Below are 20210 nucleotides of genomic sequence, written 5' to 3'. Positions count from 1 at the left end.
AATAAAGCAGTTGCTGCAGCATTTCATAAAGTATTACGGAAAGGGAGGGTACATTGTGAAATATATTTGACTTATGCCATTGCATTGGACAGCAAGCAAGGCACATCGGCCAAGCCTGCTTCTCCGGAAGAGTCAACAGAATTTGAGAAACGGGCACCAACTGCACTTTGTGGTGACATGTTAATAGAGTTATAGGGCTGTCCTAAAATGTATCAGAAATGAATTAACCATTGTTCTGTTTTTCTCTTCTGTAGCAGTAGAAGAGCAGGATGAGAGACAAGATCAGTGGGAAGACACATTACATTACATTATTTGTCATTTAGCAGACACTCTTATCCAGGGCAACTCACATTTGTACCCATTTATACAGCTGGGCATTTTATTGGAGCAATCTAAGTGAAGTACCTTTGAACCCACAACCTTCCAGGTTTGAGTGCAGTGCCCTAACCACTACTCCACAGTATGGGTGACATGATAGAAGACATGGGAGAGGAAGATTGCAAAGAACAATTCAATAAAAACTTAATAGCCATTATTGTCAGATGTTTTTATGTAATGGGGCTTCTATATTTTTAAGCTTAGCATCTGGCGATACATTTCAGTATGCAAATGCATTCTGTCCTGCTCTGTGAAGATTCAAAATAGTTCGTTTCAGGTTTTTCCGAACACTGTAGTTTACTAATATTGTTTTTAGCCACAGATGTATATACAATCCACGTAGTGACTGGTCCTCTCTGGCCGCAGCTGCTGCATGGAGAGCAATTGCAATTAGCTCTCTCCACACAGGTGTCTCTCACTCTATTAAACCCTCTCTCTTTCCCTCTGTCTCTCAGTAGCCCGAACTCTGACAGCCGACTCTGAATGTCCTGTCTGAACACCAGCAGCTGTCTTTTCATTTGCCTTTCTTGTTTTATTTTATTTTATTTTATTTGATGTTATTTTGGAACACCTCTGTGAGGGGGATAGGTTTAGTGTTTTCTGACGTCAACATAAATTGCAAAACTCCTGATGTGTTTTTTCCACCTGTGACATGTATTCAGTAAGATGTCTTCAGCTTAGCTGGTACTGAGTCTTATAACACACACTGGATTAAATACCTTGACTGTAGCAATATGACCAGCCAAGAATAAAAGTAAAAAAATACTTGCAGCATGGATTTTAAATATCTTTGTATTTGAATTATATGCATAAACTGCACATATTTGTACTTTAGATTAACTATTCAGACATGTTTTACTTTAAGATTAATACAAATATTGTATATTTCTAGGTGTCTGTGTATATTTCAGCCAAAGCAAAGGACAATTATTGTTATTCTAGTGCATGATTACACATGATCATGATTAGTAAAATATAACTAACATTGTGGCCACAGTCAGTGGCATTTTTTTTTATTGATCTGTTTTATGAAAAAGAGTGTGTTTTTTGCATTTACTCTTCATTGGGAGTAGTAGTCTCTGTCCATTTTACTTGACCACACTACAAATAAATCCACTGACATCAAGTGCTGAATTGAGGTCAGGCAGAGATCATTGGGGCCGAGCTCTGTCCTTCATCCTTCCATAGGTCAGCTGCAATATGTGCTACTAAGGCTGTGAGCACAGTATTTGGCTAAAAACAACTTGGGTCTTCATACAGTGTACTTTATAGATAGTTTACTCCAAATTAACAATGAACAACAAAACAAAAGTGTACACTGTATAATAAGAAAGGCAATTTAATTTATTGTAATACATACAGGTAGACAGTACATTTGTTTGCAGTCATTCTTTACATACATTAAATACATTGTGAAAGTCACCTAGCTCCTTTACCTTAATTGTAACCTCCCAGCCAAGACACTTATTTTTTATTAGCAAATACTTGATTAAGAGAAAGTATAATGCAGTACGAGACAGTTAAAATACTGCAGCATCCCCACTGTTTTGTTTTTCTTTTCTCATTGTGGAACAAATTACATTTCCTCTACAAAACCAAGTTCCCTTCATGTTGAATCATAGGTTTGTGTATACAGGTACATTAAGCCAGTGTATTAAATCACTCCATTAGCTGATGGAACATCATAAAGTTTCACGGTTCAGTAAGTTTTCTACAAATTAATTTCTCCATCTTCACAATCTAATTGCATTTTAGCTGCACAAACACATTCTGTCTACCTCTGTTGCTGCTCCTCATGTTTGTTATTTGCAATACTGAGTGACTTCTCCAAGAAACACACAGGTCAAAGACCCCACTTGCTTGCCAGGAGTCATGCAGAGGAAGCAAACTCGAGGTTGGGAAGCCCAAGGCTGAACTATCATGTCATTCAAAATCTAATCTCAGTAAAAGCAACAGAGAAAGTCGGCAGATCGCACCATATGACTGGCAATAGCCCAGAATGGATAATAAAACTCCAGATTTAAATTGATCCTGCATAGACTGTAGCTGGGGACTAGGGCATGTACTAAAAGCCAAAGCCCTTGTTTAGCAGCTTGTGCTTAATTTGAAAAGACTCCCGCACTCCCAAGGAATGTACTGCTGAACAAACCAGTTGACAGGAATGCATATTTCACCCTAGCAAATAAGTCAATTTAATCTTCATACATCTTTCTATAAAGGATAAGTCACATGGTGTTGTATACAGATAGGCTCCATTTATTACTGATTATTCTCCATTTTGTTTTCTTTCTTAAAACCTTTTAACTTCAAATCAGGACCAGTTTCATAATGAAGCCCATCTTCATTAACTTCTGTACTTTTCAAACTGAAAAGATGCCTTTTTATTATTTTATATATTGTTCACATTAAAACCTGTATTGGGGTGTCTGAGTTTTGATTGTTCCCTTGATTTTTGGTCGAACTACTTTTTTTTTGTATGCAAGCTGTTCCCATGTTTCAGACAAGGTATTCCATCTAGATTGGGGTGTCAAGTGTCAAGATTTCATTAGTTCCTCTCGATCACCACACATGCAGAAATAACTTGTAACAAGACAAGTTTGTATTTTTGATACAGAAGCTTCACATTAACATCTTATAATCCAAATAATGAGGCAAAATCTTTAGTCCATATCTGAAACACAGTGGAATAATGATAGTCAAATGTAAAAATATGAATACACAATGTTTACCTTTTAATTCTATTTTCTGTTTTGTGCAAATCAGAATAGTTGCCACAATTGTGTTTTTTTCCATTGTGAGCAAAGGGAACAAGACATTTGAACCTTGTCAGATACGAGAAACAATTTAACAGTCATTACGGCACAAGGGGATGCTGCATCCATTTAAAACAATCGAAAAGAAAATGCTTTTTTTTTTTTTTTTTCAAATTGTACACATACTTGATTTCATTCACACAGACTTGTTGTCTATAAAAGCCGAGTGTTAAATGTGGTTTATAAAAATGGAAGTGAAAAGAATGAAGCGATGGGGAAGGGAGGGAGGCCAGGTGAAAGTATGTGAATGGAGTGTTTTGTGTTTATGAAACAAAACATCCTCCTATGTCTGCAACTGTGTTTATCCCCCAGAGCATGCATTTGCCTGCCCCGATGGGTGCTTCTATTGGTGTGAATCTGTTAAACTATCCATACCTACAATCTCAGGGACCCCCCTTGCTGTATATTTTAAGAACCCTCACTAATAAACATTTCCCCATATTACTCACGAGTGAGTGTTTTTGCTGGCTTACAGCTTACCCTCAATCACTGAATTTCCTCTGTGATGCTATAGTTGTACTTGTACAATAAACTTCACTTCACCAGAAAGCCAGTGCTCAGTTACTAATGAGGAGACTGTGTCCAGACCTGCCTTTGCTTGCTTCTCAACACTGTGGTCACTGCATTGGCCCCTTCAGACCCTCCAAGCATTGCCCTACTCACCCCATCACTCGATCAACTGTCTACCCCATCTCCAGCAGAATCCTATTCCTCTTTCCTAAAATATTAGGAATTTGGTAACTGAAGGGGTGGCGTGATAAAAAGCACCCCTTCCTTCGTTGAATCCACTCTAGTCTACCCCCCCCCCCGTTATAAAATGCCTAATATTTTAATCCCACACTTCCCATTTATAGACTTTTTTTCTGTAGGATTATTGTTGTGGTCCATTTGTCACATCTGTCAGTCTGCCTTCCATCAAAGCTCTCAAGCACGATTTAAAAATATTTTCTAGCCACCATTTCCAAAGCCAATACAATACCTTGGAATATAAACTTCCCTAAACTTGTGCAGAACAGGATCTTAAAATCAACAGGCCTTGGCTCTGAAATCACTGTTCACCACTTGGCCACATTGTTTTACACTGCATACTGCCACATACTTGCTGGAATACAGTTGGGATTTTCATAGTCAGACTGCCAACCAATAACCCTCTTGTCAGTTCTACTATGCAGGGCTTCACATTGAACACAAGCCAGCCCCCACTGCCATCCCTCTCTCTTATGGGCCTAGCCTGTCCGGGTTTATTAGAACAGATCTGAATTGGTCAAGTCTTAAACTCAACAGTGCAGTCTAGTACTTAACGTTCCTCACCAACGACTATTACAATGACCAAAAACTCAATGGTGTACTAAATAAAATGTACGGCAAATTGTGGACCCATCACAGATCACAGCTGGGTAGTACATTTAGAGAAATATGGAGACCGATTTACCACAATGACCAACCTCTTTACTACCAAATGAGTAGTTAAATATGCATCAACTTTTTGCTACCAACCTTTGCTGTAAACCAGAGGTAATGCTTCTTAATCTTGGGAAAAACACAGACATGAAAGTAAAATCACCATATCAAAAAAGTACTTTTCACTCTCTGACATGCTGGACGTGGATACTTGAAATCTGTGGCAACCCTAATTGTCAGATGCACATCAGTGAATAATGAAAACCAACAAGTCGTTTATACATTTCTTAACTGAAACATCAGTGTAGGTTTCTGCATTTGTGTGCTGTGGAGTTTTGTTATGAATTGTGCCCTTGGAGATGGTGTAGAGAAGGTATTGAAGTCAGGTTTCGCCACTGCATTCACTGTGCTCAAATTCCATCTTTTAGCTGGAATGTGGCAAATGATGACTGACTGAATAATGGTGCGTCTATAGCAGATCCCCATTTCCTTGTATCAGAACTGCAGAATTGGTAAATGTAATGGAAATATTGGGGGCAGATCTGATTTGCGATTCTGTACTGCACACCTTCAACATTCTCCGGGTGAGGACTTGGCCCGGTGCCTTTCACCAAAACCAAAGCAGATCTCGAGATTCAGACATCTGTAGTAGTGCTGCTTCAAATCACTTACTACCCTTCAAACAGTTGCCCTGCTCCAGGGAAGCACTTGTCAAGCAGTTCATGCCAGTCCTTAGAGAGCACACGTCTGTTGTAACACTCTGCAATGTCCGTTATTGAAAATGGGCAGTGCTGTTATGGTTGTACACTTTGTCGAGGGAAATGATTTGAAGTGTGCGGCTGTCTCGTGGGATCAGCGTAGTAGCTGGGTGTGTCAGTGCAGAAGAGTCTCAAAGTGAGCCCAGGTTAGTGGGCTTCTCTCTGGGAAGGGTCAGTGGGTGGGATTAGACTGTGGGATTTAAGATATGAGGCTCAATTTGAGACACAGGGCTCTGACACCCCCTAGAATTGGTTCCAGTAATGCACTATCCACAATTCCCCTTCCCCAACCCCCAAATCCCAACTCCCTCTCTCCATGCATTCCCCACCCCATCACTCTCTCTCTCCTCAATTCCCACAGCACTGGCTCTTGCTTGGCTGGCTGGGCTGGCTCAGATCCACTCCGGTGCGCCCCCCACGGCCCGGTGCCCCACCAGTGCCACCCTGGGGATCACTCTTTGGCAGCTTCTTGGCTGAAATAAAGAGATGAGAGAATTACCACCTTGGTAAACAGACTGTGTTGATACTGCACCTGGGGTAGCTGCCTTGCTTGAACCCAGTTATCTAGTGCCAAGGTGTGAAGGAGCTGAAATCGCCTGATGGCAGTGTTGTCTTGCCTCTAAACGGCACCCCTCCTTCACTTTAGACAGATTAGTGCATTAAAGGACTATTGCAACATATACACAAACTTCTTTCCAATAACCACATATTGCTAAGACTGTTACGAAGTCAAGCTAGTTATGTTTCTGCGCATAATGAAAACACAATGTATTGTTTACAACACAAAAGACAAAAAGACATGCATATCCTTACTCGGTTTTATGACGAAATATAAGCCATCACATACAGGGTGCACACTATGTGAGATGGGGCATATTTTAATCTTGTGAAATAAGAATGTGTTACGTGATAGTATACAACTCTTTCAGAGTATTGATCTTATTACTGTTTGCAACTCCCGCAGTAAAAGTTAATGTTTAAGGGAGTGCGAACGCGCACAGTATGGTAATTTACATTGGAGGCTGGGAAAGAGAAGTGATGTGTATTGAGAGGGGGAGTCTGCAATAGTGTTCATGAGGGAGTTTACTGTGAAGGACATAATATATCCCTGGTAGATAATGGTATGATCCAGTGGGAGGGGCGTTGACATTATATAAAAGGGCTCTGTTGTCCAGGAGGAGGGGGAAGTGTTACAAATCAGAGCAAGTGAATGGGCTCTGGGTGGGTCTGCTTAAACCCTAATTCTAACCTGACAAAACCGTGTTTGTTAGTTTGTTTGCTTATTTTGTTTGTTTCCACTCTCTATATATTGAGAGTGTGTATTTGTTTTGTTTTCAAGTATGTATTTTGTTTTGTTTTATTATCTAATTTCTCATTATACCTGCACATTCTGCAGTCTGAGTCTTGCTGGCATAAACTACATTCTTTTGATTTCCTGACATTTGTGCTCCTGTTGCCTCTTCAGTATAAGGCACAAGGCTGCACGGCTCCACACTTACACAAGGGGCTCTAGATGTCATGGGGAAGGAGACAGGAGGGAAGTTCTGCCAGTCACAATAATGTACACCGAGTTTCATCTTAACTGGATTTTAAGAGGTCTTCTTCCCTCAAGATCCACCAAGATCCTTATTATCCCACAAAAAAAATCTTGACTAGTTTCCTGGATGAACCCTCACCTACCACTGTCTCAACCACACTGCACCAAGCTACCTTCAGACCCTCGTCTCCCCATACATCCACTCCAGGCCACCTTCCGGTGCCAGAAGACTAAACCTTCCTATTCTCCACTCCCCTTCCTCCGGAGCCGCTCCTTCTCATCCCTGGCCCCTAAGTGGTGGAACGACCATCCCACTGAAGTCAAAACACCAGAGTCCTTGACCTCCTTCTGGCACTTACTCAAAACACATCTTTTCAGACAGTACTTGTAATTTAGTCTTTTACTCTCATGTAAGATAGCAGTTTACAACGTTTTATCATACTACTTGCCTTGCGTTACTAGTACTTGTATTGTTATTTTGATTTCCCCTATGCTCCCTTTCCCTTGGCCCTTGACTGTGACATCTTGTCTGCACTCAGCTTTTACAATCCAGGATGTAAGACCTCATATATTGTATACACTTGTGTAAATTGGAATTTGTCAAATGTATTATGCTTTAAATTGCACTGTATTATGTAAATTGGAATTTGTAATGTCTTTTTGCCTTGAATTGCACTGTATGTTTTTTTTTTGCACTTTGTATTGCACTTATGTTTTGTAAGTCGCTCTGGATAAGGGCGTCTGCCAATAATTAGTTAATTAATTAATTAATTAATAATGATAATGAATATCTAGTAAGATACAATTCTGCATTTCAATTTGACTAAAATATTGGGGTTCAGAACTTCAGATACATACCAATTTGTTTCACTTTCAATTTACTGTAAACAAAACATGTAACCCCCCCTCTTTTGGCCAAATCACAGTACTTTAATGCAGATGGTTTCTACTTTTCAGGCAATGTCGTGTATATATATTAAATATTTCAATATCATATTTAGACAATATCCAGTTCGTTTTATTTCCCAAAGAAGAAGACCACCACTGTCAGAACGGCAATCCACATTAGTAACAATTGTATTGATACATTTGATTTGCTCTATAGAAAGACACAGCTATGAAAAGGTAAACTTGCAGTTCCACATTTTTTCACACAGAGCACACATTATAATTTAGAACATTATATTTAGTGACTTCTTCCCAGCTCCCCAATTTAGCAACTAAATACCTGGCTAGACTATCTTTATTTGCCTTACTTGACCCTTTCCTTTCAAGGTCTTCAGCTCTGCAAGACGTTCTGAAGTTATGCATCTCATACTCTGTGTGACAGACAGATCCATAGATCCATATAGAAATAACTCTCCATGCCCTAACTTCTTTGACTTTAACAAGTTCCTGGAATCAGACTTAAGATGGATTTGAACAGGTCCTGTTGTCATCAGTCAAAACTGAATGTGTTCCCCAATTGTCCACAGTTTGATTACGGTCAAATAATGCAGGAATGAAAAGTCAAAACTCAACAGTCGTAGAGAATGTGGCAGCGTCTGTATCTGGAAAGCAGAGAAATGCGACTCTGCCTGAGCACTGATACAGATGTAGAAGGAGGCTGGAAGGGAATCTGAGTGGAGTTTGGACCAGGAAGATGATGAAAAGATAGTGATGAGAAAGTGGGCATGTCACTTAGTGATGATACTAAGGAAAAGAATGTGAAGACTGAAGCCTCATCCACATTGGGCAGAGAGACGTGAGCGATCCTGCACAATGTCCAGCAGTGTGATTCTGCAACGATCGTATGTATGAAACGTATTTAAACTTTTCATTATTGTAAATGTAGTTTCGAGTATATATCCAGTAAGTATAACAGATATACTCCCTGTACATAGTTTGAATTTAGAGGAGAGATCCCCGCCTAGTGCCCAGAGACAATTAAAATTTTTTGTCATCTCCGACTTCAGTTTTAGATTATATTGGGTCATATCTATAAAATATTTACCAGGTTTTAAAGTGACCTATGAATCAATTTTTAATCTAATCTAGGTAGCCAAAAGGTTTAGGGTTTGTAGCAGGACCTTGGTAATCTTTTAGTTTGTTTCATTTCCTATTGGAATCGCCACAAACTGTACAAGTATATAAAGTCTGTCTAGTTGCCACTAAATGTACCTTCCAGCATAATTACTACATCAAAGTCTATGTACTGTACATTTCAGTATGTCTTTAATCATTTAATTTGTAAATTTCTTGTAACACCTGTAAAGTCATCTCGGTTTACTTCCAGGTGAATGTTTTGAAAGGTACCACATCTGGTTAAAATGCAGATAAACACTGTCACTGTTTGGGCATTTGATGCTGTAATTTTATTATTGGTTTAAAATATTTTCTATCTATTATCTATTTATTTGTGGGCCCATTTCTATAATGTTTTGTACATGTAGGGCTATATGAAATCTGTTTTATTATTTTGAAATTTCAGATTTACTTTTTCCTGATTTAATATTTTTTCATTATTATACAAACACTGTACTATTTAATTGTTTTAATATATAGGTTATTTAAACTTACTTTTTTGTAATGTGTTTGAGTGCCTGATTTCCGTTTTTCACCATGAATTCAGCTTTTGCCACCACAGTCACTCACCTATTGCCAGGAAGAGATCGTTTACGTTCATGGCAGACTTGGCGGAAGTTTCCATAAATAAAAGGCTGTTGTCATCTGCATAGGCCTGGGCTTCCTGACAGAAAGAGAGAGTGTGTGAGTGTGAGAGTGTGAGTCAGGCAGAGAACTGTAGGAGAAAGACGTACATGACAGAAAGAGAACAATAAGGTTGCAGAAGAAAGGATAGGTAAAACAACAACACAAAACTGCAGAGGTGAGTAGGTCATTAGACCCATCTAGCTTGATTAGTGGCTAGTAATTTAAAGGCATAATGATCAAATCATAAAATAATACAAAAACACCTCTTACCATCCTGCTCTTTTTGAATTTAGTCTTTATATAATAATAGTATGACCTAAACCATCTTTATAATACAACATTATTATTTTGACATGTCAGACAGTAGAGCAACGCAGGTTTTCCTCCTGGTACTGATGCCTGTGTGTACTGACATACCCCAAAAGCCCACTGTGTGCCCACTTTTATTGTCCATGAGCTAGTTTTGGCATTTTACCAGGCCTTTTGCACTTTTACAGTGGTTTATGATTTTAAAGTAGATTATTAATTACTGCAACTGAAGTGAAGTATAGAATGCATAGTACTTCCACGTGTGATTTTGGCTATCCACTTCAAATTGCAGTGCTTTTGTTTTAATTTATGTAGCGATACCCAATAAGACAGAGGTAGAGCAAATCAAAAACATAAATGAGATTAACATTCAAAAGATGTTAGTTATAAAATCAATGCAATCAAATAATAAAAAAGTAGCAAAACACACTGTTGTATTTCCAATTATAATGTACTATAACTTTGTAGAAAATGGAATCAAGATAAATGGACTGAACTGAACAACCTATGATTTGCTGATGACATTGTCATCTTTGCAAAAACATTTGAAGACCTGCAGCTTCAAATTCAAGAACTTTTAGATGCAAGTACGAAAACTGGACTCAAAATGAACTTGAATAAGACCAAAATCATGTTCAACAACTTTGTTAAAACTAAGGAAATTGAAGTAGATCAAAAGGAAATTTAAGTCAAAAGTACTTTGGACAGGAAATCTACACAGATGGAGATCTTATTAAATAAACTCTTATTTAGAAGACACTCACTACTGAAAGGAAATGTATCTATTTGCTAGAAAAATCCATACTACCAGTGTTCACTTATGGCTCTGAAACCTGGTCAGTAATTGCAAAAATGGAAATGGAAAAGGACAAACTGGAAATGACACAAAAAAACATGGAAAGATGCATGCTTGGAATAACAAGATACAGAATAACAAATAAATTAATCAGAGAACAATGACATTGCTGAAACTGTGAAAATTATTAAATGGCAATGGACCAGACACAAAGAAGCTACAAAATAAATGGGGAAAGACCTAGAAGACCACATAAAAGATGGGAAGATGAAATAGGATTTGCTGGTGTGCCCTGGAAAAGAGATGCTATACATCGAAGCAAATGGAAATATCTTGGGGAGGCATTCATCCAGCAGTAGATCAATATATAAAACACTACAGCCTAATTGACAGGAATCCCAACCCATAGTGGGGGCACCATTAGCTTTCACTTGGTTCAAAGTTCACTTGATTGAAGTGTTGAGCAGTTAAATGTACTGAAGAGTCCAAATTAATTACTTAAAAATAAATGTTGGAAACTTATTTATTCTAAATAGCTCATAAGGACAGACACAGAGCAATGCAAACAAATGCATTCAGACAGACGCTTACTTCATACTCCACAGCCCGTTTTGCAGACAGGTCCGCCTTGTTGCCGGCCAGTGCGATGACAATGTTGGGACTGGCCTGTCTCTGCAGCTCCTTCACCCAGGTCTTAGCCCGTCCAAATGTCTCCTGCAGCCCACAGACACAAACAATACCTCTAACTTACAAGGTCCAGACACACACACAGACTGTGACTGGCAGAGTGCAGCTGTACAGTAGGGCTTCACAGACACGGCGGACACAGACAAGACGCTTCTTCAGACTAAACTGTAATCCTGGATTGGATTGTCATTCTGAAAGATCAGAATCATCTCTGATTAATGTGAAATATCTATCATTGACATCATAACTCAATAGACAGTTCAATTAGACACTGTTTACAGTGTAAGTCAAAAGATTGTATTTTTTTATTTTAAGCTTTGCACTAAAATGAAAAACTGCAACCTACTACTATGTAATTTACACAGTAATACTGCACTATACCACCATCTCTTATACTACAGTTTGAAAGGTATAGGCAGATTCTGGACCTGTTCACCCCGTGATCCTTTTCTGGTTATAATATGTAATGGTCTATATATTAAGTTATTACGAGTACAAAGCTGCTTCACACAACCCACTATGCAAATGAAAAGGCACATTTTGTTTCAGAATTACTTCTACTTCTCACTGGCTGTACTGTCCTTGAGTATTGTAAATCATTACCTTATTTTCTATATTTTATTTTTGTTTCATATTATAATTTATTGCATTATTGGTTTTGTTGCTGTACAGCTGTAAATCATTTATATAGCTTTTTTTTTTGAGCAGCAGTCATTGTATAAATGTATAAATTCATATTTTACATGCAATTGGGCAATACAGAGAAATTAACCTGTTACAGCATTTAACTAGTGACCTCTTTTCACACGAACAACTGTAGCCTTCAGATGGTATATAATCCCAGCGATGCTATTGCCAGCTTTAACCCAGGAGTTCCCAGGAGAGGGTGTGACAGGATATGTTACCTGGGGGCTGAGTGAGCAAATCTGTTGACTGGGAATTGAGCGCCTTCCCGTTGTTTGTAAGCAGTCGAAGTTGCAACAAACCTTCTGGCTCATGTAATAGCTAGGTAAACTAGGAACAGTGTGCATTTCAGAGGACTAGTTCATTGTCTCATCCCTGCCAAAGAAGCACACAATCGTAGCAGTGCATAAAAGTTATTTGAAAATTGGGGGTGATAAACAGGAACAAGTATCTAAATAAATACATACATAAACAAACACTGCATTTTCCAATTTGGAAAAAGAGCACACTGTTCAACAGTCTACAGCCTGATGAGTGATTAAGTGTGAAGCAAGGAGGCTGTACCGTGTTGGTAATGTCATAGACCACGATGGCTGCCTGGGCTCCTCTGTAGTACATGGGGGCCAGGCTGTGATAGCGCTCCTGGCCTGCTGTGTCCCAGATCTCAAACTTCACCGTGGTGTCATCCAAACACACAGACTGAGTCAGGAACGCAGCTGAGACAGAGAGAGAGATGGGAAAGAGCTCAGGAGAGATACAGGAAGAGAGGGAGGGACCAACAAAGGAGGAGCCAGAGCCAGTGCCAGTGGAAAAAGGGAAATGAAGACCTCATTAAAGAAAGGCTGGGACAGAGAGAGAGAAAGGAAGGAAGCCAATATATTATGGGGGGTGGGGGCATAGAAGAGAGTAAGGCAAGTGGCAAAGATAAAAAAAATTAAACAAAAATCACAGAGAGGAAGAAAGAAAGAAAAGGGACAGGAAGCAAGAGTGTGGGAGACAGGCAGGGGGAGGGAGATCATGTGATTCAGAAATCAAAATCAAAGCTGCTGTCATTTTCTACAAAGCTGGAGGGAGGTTGATAAAGGTTCCAGAATGCCCTGCACACACCATATTAGTACAAAGTCAAACATATTACAAAACTATGCACATTTGACTTCATTCATCTGTACTTCTGTACTTCTCTGTATTTTTGCACTTTGTATGCACTTATGTTGTAAGTCGCCCTGGATAATGGTGTCTGCCAAGAAATAAAAATAATAATAATAATAATAATCTGCCTCATGCCCCCATGTGCCAGGCACCTGTGTGTGAGATGTACATGTAGACAAATATGCCTTTATGACTGAGTATTACCTATTTAAGCGCTCCAGTAACTTTTCCATTTACTTGTCTTGTGATAATACATTGAGATTACATTTTCAAATAATACTGTTTTGCTATGGCAGAGACCAGGACTGCAGGAAATATTAATAAATGTGTATCTATATTAGTTATAGTGAGTATGTATTAGTATTAGTGACTGGTATGCACACCACAGTCACTGTTCGTCTAATGAACGCGTCACTGTGTAGAGTGTTCTGCTAAGATGATACGTTGCATCGACATCCTCATTTATGATCCTCCATCAAGTTGCTTTACAAGGAACCTTAGTGAACCAGGTATGAGGACATGGTGAGGTATTTTGATCCATACACCCACAACTCTTGGTGTGGTACTAATCCTTTTTCTATCCTAAAAACACTTCCACTTCATGTCTATGTTGCATAGATTCAGTTTCCTTGCTGAGCTTTTAGTCCTTGCAGAGATTATTTTTAGAATGATTTTAATACTTGAATGAATTCTACACACTGTCTTTGTTCCAAGTTAAAAAATATTCAGTTATTTTAAGGTCTCAGTGTAAAGTCATAGCTATCAATCACATCGGTCTTCTTTTATCTCTTTCCAATGCAGGATGTTCATCTGGTGTGCTGTAAGTGACTCAAAATGCAGCATACATAATGCGATTGTATGGACACATCTAGGGTTTTAACATTACCTCCCTTACCTTTTTACAATATTTCCAATCATTTTGGCAGCCTACTTCCTCACTGACACACAATATTTATACTGCACCTGCATGTGTTTATAAATGACAGTGTGGTGTGTACACTAGTGGGCCTACTGATATGTATTTTATTGAGCTTTGCACAGACAATCATAAATAAACTTTTGAAGTTAATCTTGTAAACTTGTTTTAAGTTGCATTAATACAGAACTAATTAACACAAAACTGATTCCTTCCATCTGATAGCAAAGATCAACATCAAATTTCTACCAAAAAAAGTGTGATTGTAGATATGCACGTCCATTTCCCCTTAGCACTTAAAACGTACGTGGCACTTTAACATCAAGGAAAAAAACAATAGCTGAGCAATAACTTTTAATCGTCAGTCACAGTTGCATATGTCAACATATTACTGTTGGCGTGCATATTAGCGAATGAGTGTGTTTTAGTGGGCAAGCGCATATATATTATTATTTGTAACTAGACTGTAAATATTAGTGTGCATTTATTTGTATTGATAAGCTATTGATTGTATTGATGTGCATATTATTGAGTAAGTGGGTCTATGAAAGCCACTGTATTGTGCCCATGTATAAGTGAATCTAATAAATGTCTATTGTGTGTATTAGAGTGTGTATTTGTAACCAAATGTCTATATAAATCTCTCTGTGTAATAGTGAGTGTCTATATGAATGTCACTGTGTAGTAGTTGTAATTAAACTAGCATTTCACTGCATTGTGTGTGTGTGCGTGTATTAACAAGGAAGAGATATAGAAGTGTATATAAACGTCTGTATTATGCACATGTATTTGTGAGCAAGTGTGTCTTTAATCGTCTGTCTTGTGTGTGTGTGTGTTTCACAGCAAACATGTATATATGCTGGACAAAGTCTGTCCATATGTCTGTATTGTAAGCATTCTGTGTGTGTGCGTGTCTACTGGTGAGCAAGTGTGTCTATATGCACCAGTCTCACCTCCAATGGTGCTCTCCTGGTATTCCTGGAATTGGCCCTTGACGAATCGCAGCACTAGGCTGGACTTGCCCACCGCCGACTCGCCGAGCAGCACCAACTTGAACTGGCACACCTTACCGGGCTGGGGCTGGCCATTGGGCCGCGACGGGCGCCCTGCCATAGCCAATGTTCAGGGACGGTGGTGTGGAGGAGGGGAGCGGGTGGTGTGGAGATGACAGGGGAGGGGGGGTGGGGGGGATGGGAGGGACAATGACCACGGGTTGGGGGCGAAAGGGGCTCCTCCAACTGAGAAGCTGGCCGGATCTTGTTGCCGGAAAAAACCTGCAGAGACATGGTAAGGAAAGACATCATCACAGCATTCAAAGCTTTGGATCACCCACCCACCTGGGGTCAATTAGAACAGGTGTGCTATATATTGTAATTGTAAGGAAGCATGTTTTGCCTGGAGAGGGTCAGGTTTTTCAAATTGTGAAGTCTCAAGCAGTACAATGGCATAACTGGACTGAAATTGAACTGTAATGCATCAATAATATATAGCTAATGCAACCATTTACCAGACCACAAAAATAACAGAAGTTATTGCTTTCAGTAGGTATCCTAATGAATTCAAGAGTTAGAGGCAAACAATGTGCTGCTGCTGGGAGCCAATACAAATTAAGTGCCACCTAGCCTATACACTGGCACTTGGGTAGACAATACAGTTTAGAGCAGAAGTGTAAAGCCAGGTATCTCTGTGGTAATAAATAAAAAACCTGATGAGAACAAACTACTTCAGAAAGAAAAGCTACAAGATGAAACACTGGTCCCCAACTGCTCTCCTTAACTTCAAAACACAAGAGTATGGAGGGTCGTCAGTGACAAAATTAAGTTACGCATTTTCTGATTGAGGTATTCTAATATGAAAACTTGTTTCCGATCGCGCACTTGAAGAGCCACATTCCTGTACAGTGGTTGTCATGGAAACAGAATAAGACCCACAATTCTGAACGGCCTGACTGTCCAATCAATCAATCAATCAATCATAGCCACACTGTAAATAAGTTTTGTATTTTTAGATCACACATAATACATAAATGCATTCCACCGTGAATCACCCTAAAAGATGCAAATTGAAAACTGTTCCAAGTCTGCAATAATTAAAATACTATAAAGTAAAATCCCTTAATGCTTCCTCAAACCAAACCTCCATAAGAACACTAGTATTGTACTACTTATATTATTTATATATGTGGTGTATATATATCTCATCATCATCATGATCAGCCTTATCCACTGCAGGATGAAGACCTCCCCAAGATGTTTCCAATTGCTTCCCTTCTCCATGTCATGTCTGCAAAGTTTATTTAATCTTCCCATCTTTAATGTGAACTTCTACTAGCTTATTTTCCCATGTCTTGGGATCCATTTAATGCTAACAAGGCTATAAAGACCATGTTGGGCAAATAATGAAGTACTGCAGTATAAAAAACCATTAGCCTTTCATGCTCAAGTTTATTAACCATTTCATCAACAGGTCCGTTTTTCCTTGTGGAAATGCATAGAGCAACTTTCTTTCAACCTGATGCCCTCTTGCAGTTCCAGTGTGATAATTCCACCTGACTGCAGCTTAGACATGTATACTGTCCAGGAGGGCAGGGCTGAGGTATTACAATAATACAGTGCAGTAAAATACAAGTACAGTAACAATAATTAACACGATTTCCAAGTATTTAAAATAGAAATGTATGGTTTACCTTGACCTATAACAACAAAAACTGGATTTGTGCTCTCTTGACACCAAAGACTAATTTCCCTAAATGGAAAACGCGATCAGATGCAATAGCTTTTAACCACCACATAAAGAAATAATATTAGCTTCATTGCTCTGACCAGGCAATTGTCTAGTGTGGCAAAGGGGGTTTCAGCTCACCTGTAAGTGTAACCCAATAAAGTGGGACTGCAATCCAACAGACAGGCCTAGTATCCACAACAATTGAAACCTTAAAGCAGTATATTTCATAAATGGAGAGAAAACATTCACTCGAGAGCGTAATCATTTATGCCAGGGCAGTTTACTGATCCTTACGAAGTAACCCATTTGACACAGCAGACGCGGTAAACAGCGGTGCGGCACACCTGTGTCATTCGGTACCGGACCGTGGAGCTCGTTCTGTAACTTCTAAACTAACACAGCGGTAACATCATGCATTAAAAACGCACAGCGAAACCCTTTTAATAAGACTGGAGTTAGTATTTTAAGCCGCTGTGACTTACGCAGTCTGAATACAAATGTAATTTCCCAGATAGCATAGTGCAGGGACAGGAGTTCAACCAGCTTTATTACAGTGTTCGTTCTTTATTGTTTTCTTCTATTTTGGATTGAAGAGTGACTCCGTGTGTAACTAATCCAGAAGCATCAACACTAACTAGGGGAAGTGTGACTGTTGACAATAAATATGAGCGCTTCCCTCCCCCACCCCGCCTGTCTTTCAGCACCACCCAACGCCCCCACTCCCTCCTCTTCCCAGCTCCGCAGCGCCGACAAAACCAGCGCACCAGGCTCGCTGACAGCCCCGCGGCCTAACACGCAAAGCCGACGGGAGTCCCCTGTCTCTGGGTCAGTTCTTACCTGTCGCTCCGTTTCCCTCTCTCTTGCCCTCTCTCCAATCTTTTCGCTGTCGGCGCTGCGGAGCGTCTCTGCCTCAACCAAACCTCACGGATGGTGACGGACAGGCACGCCAGGCAATGAGAGGCGTCCTGGGGTGGAGTTACGGTTTGACCGACATCCAACGATCCAATTAGAAGAGAAGAAAGTCTAACGCTAGCGTATGCTTACGAGGAATGGGCGTGGTTTGTAGCCGTGGGAGTCCCCCCTCCACCAGTAAAGTCATTTAAATGGAGAATGCATCAAAATAAGGTTATGCATGGGAATGAGTTTGGGCGTAGTTCGAGTTTTGGATTTTCCTTGTTTTTTATGCAAATGTGTTTAAGTAATGTAACTATAGTGTTGTATTCCGAGTGATAAGCGGGGTACTGCTGGAGAAGTTGTTGGGTTGTATTTCAGATTAAGTCACTCGATATAAACCGTTATGTCAAAATAAGCTAAGTCTATTAGTATGAATAGTAGTAGTAGGTTTCAACAAGGTTTAGACTCACCCTTGGCCTGTATACCCGTTTTAATTATACTATTCCAAACAACACGGTTTTGCATTCTCTCCCAGATTGATTGGCCATTCCAGTGCATCCCAGAGGTGTTCAATATGAAAATATATTGTCAACACTTTTCTCCTTTAACAGGTATAATGCCAGCTTTGTGTCAGATGCAATTTCATCAATTGGCAGATATGGTGCCATTCACTATACATAACATTCCCAGTCCAACCCATAAGAAAGACCCTGATACCATCACATTTAAAAATGAAAAAAACAAAACAATAGCATAAAAACTGAAATACACCCTTTGACCTCCACTTGGTTTCAAAGTATGAGTAATCGGACACATTTGCATACCCTGGACACTTCCAGACACACTTTTACTTCATGGAATATTTAGAAGCAGAACCACCATACTGTCTTAGACTCCAAGATGCCACAGATCTCCTATCCCTGGCTGTGGCTTTATCTTAGATTTTTTGTAAATTTATCTTTATACAAATGAAGTAACATCTTCTGCAGCAGTTGCTATCTTTGCCATGAGAAAGAGATATTGATCTAATTCACAATCCTACAATAATCTGCAATCTTATAGTTCAGCGGTGTCCAACACTGTTCCTGGAGAGTATCAATCATATATGTTTTACAAGTCTATTTAAATCATCAGTAACTTAATACATTGAATCCATGCTAATTTTGATTAATGAAGCCTATTAAATGAATTGATTAATTAGTTTACAGTTTAAATCAAACAAAAAGATATTGTTACGGTTAGTAGTAGTCAGCTACCATATTGAAACTGTCATATCCATATACCATATATAACATTGGCTTTATATAGGCTACCTATGGACCAGTACACACAACAATGTACATAGCACAGTCACTGCTACAATCTGTCACCAGCAGAAGGAGGCTTGTCCCAATATGTTTGGAACCATAGTTATTTCTCCATACATATTGAATTATTTCTGAAATTCTCTAGCCCTTTTGGCACACGACCCTGCTCTGAGTATTACAAGGAGATGGTGTTTTATTAGAACTTCTGCAAAGAAGAAAAAAACAAGTTCTATAAATTGCAAAAATGTGAAGATCCTAATAGTGTGTGTGTGTGTGTGTGTTAAAATATCCATAATTTTCTTTCTTATATAGCTCCCATCTTATGTCGCCATATCTGCATTTAATTGGATTTCAGACTTCTAATCTGTCCCTTCAATTACAATTAAGTGTATTATAATTCACCCTTTTAATTAATTACAAATAAAACTAATTATGGAAACACGTCTATATTTGTGGACATTTGAAATGAACTACTGTGTGGTCAGATACTGTGGTGACATTCTGGGTGGTGTGATTATTTTTCTAATAAACGTTACCAAAAGGGTTGAAAAAAGGATGTTACAGTATCCAAAGCTTTTCTTCAGTATGACGTTTGTAATATTTGACAGATCTGTATCACGTCCTCAGACACCCGTGACGTGTATAAACAAACAACAAATACACCGGCAGTGAGTCAGGCTGAAATCCACCAATCAAAACTCAAACAATTTTCAACACCACCACCAAGCCTTCCTATCAGGTAGCGAGATCGTCAGCTCATTCCTCAAAGGCCCACCCTTTCTCCCGCCAGGTTCGGTTGTACTTACCCTATTTCCTATTGGATAACGGGCTTCGAGAAGAAATGAAATTGCGTCTCAGAGTACAGACAGATTTCTTGGGGGGGTGATTTTAAAACGAAAGATTTGTTCAAGCCAAGCAGAATAAAAGTCACATGTATTATTTCTTGTGATTTTAAGGATTATTATTATTTGTATATGAATTAAATGAAATGAAAACTTATTTTTTAAAATCCTGCTTAAATTGCAAATTAATGTTTTAATCCAACTTGATCTTGAAGATTGACGTTATGTGTAAATTGTAATTTGTAAAATGTATTATATTTTGAATTGCTATGTTTTAGTTAAATTGAATTTGTAATGATTGATGACTTTTACTTAACTGTATTT

General features: G+C 39.0%; 1 protein-coding gene across 2 annotated transcripts; it reads right to left on the bottom strand.

Annotated features, from left to right (window-relative positions):
* Positions 1-1701: 1701 nt before the first annotated feature.
* On the bottom strand, positions 1702-17761 carry LOC136752688 (ras-related protein Rab-5B). Of its 2 annotated transcripts, none has more exons than XM_066708203.1 (6): positions 17681-17761; positions 15073-15393; positions 12619-12770; positions 11275-11397; positions 9522-9615; positions 1702-5823 (listed from the first exon to the last, which is right to left on the bottom strand). In XM_066708203.1, the coding sequence occupies exons 2-6, from the start codon at positions 15230-15232 to the stop codon at positions 5699-5701; spliced, it is 654 nt and encodes a 217-aa protein (XP_066564300.1). In that variant the 5' UTR covers positions 15233-15393; positions 17681-17761; the 3' UTR covers positions 1702-5698. The 2 variants fall into 2 exon arrangements, with proteins under 2 accessions (XP_066564300.1, XP_066564301.1); XM_066708204.1 differs by lacking the exon at positions 17681-17761 and adding an exon at positions 17326-17460.
* Positions 17762-20210: the final 2449 nt, after the last annotated feature.

Source organism: Amia ocellicauda, chromosome 7, assembly GCF_036373705.1.
Source record: "Amia ocellicauda isolate fAmiCal2 chromosome 7, fAmiCal2.hap1, whole genome shotgun sequence".
NCBI lineage: Eukaryota > Metazoa > Chordata > Actinopteri > Amiiformes > Amiidae > Amia > Amia ocellicauda.
The sequence above is the reverse complement of the archived record's forward strand: the minus strand, read 5'-3'. Positions and strand labels throughout refer to the sequence as shown.

Bases quoted from the DNA above. Each gene is read 5' to 3' on its own strand.
- LOC136752688 (XM_066708203.1), bottom strand. From the start codon at position 15,232: ATGGCAGGGCGCCCGTCGCGGCCCAATGGCCAGCCCCAGCCCGGTAAG. The intron at 9,616-11,274 runs GTAAGCGTCTGT...TCTTTCTGTCAG, and splicing joins AACGGGCTGTGGAGTATGAA to GAAGCCCAGGCCTATGCAGA. The intron at 5,824-9,521 runs GTGAGTGACTGT...TCTTTATTTCAG, and splicing joins CGATCTCTTCCTGGCAATAG to CCAAGAAGCTGCCAAAGAGT.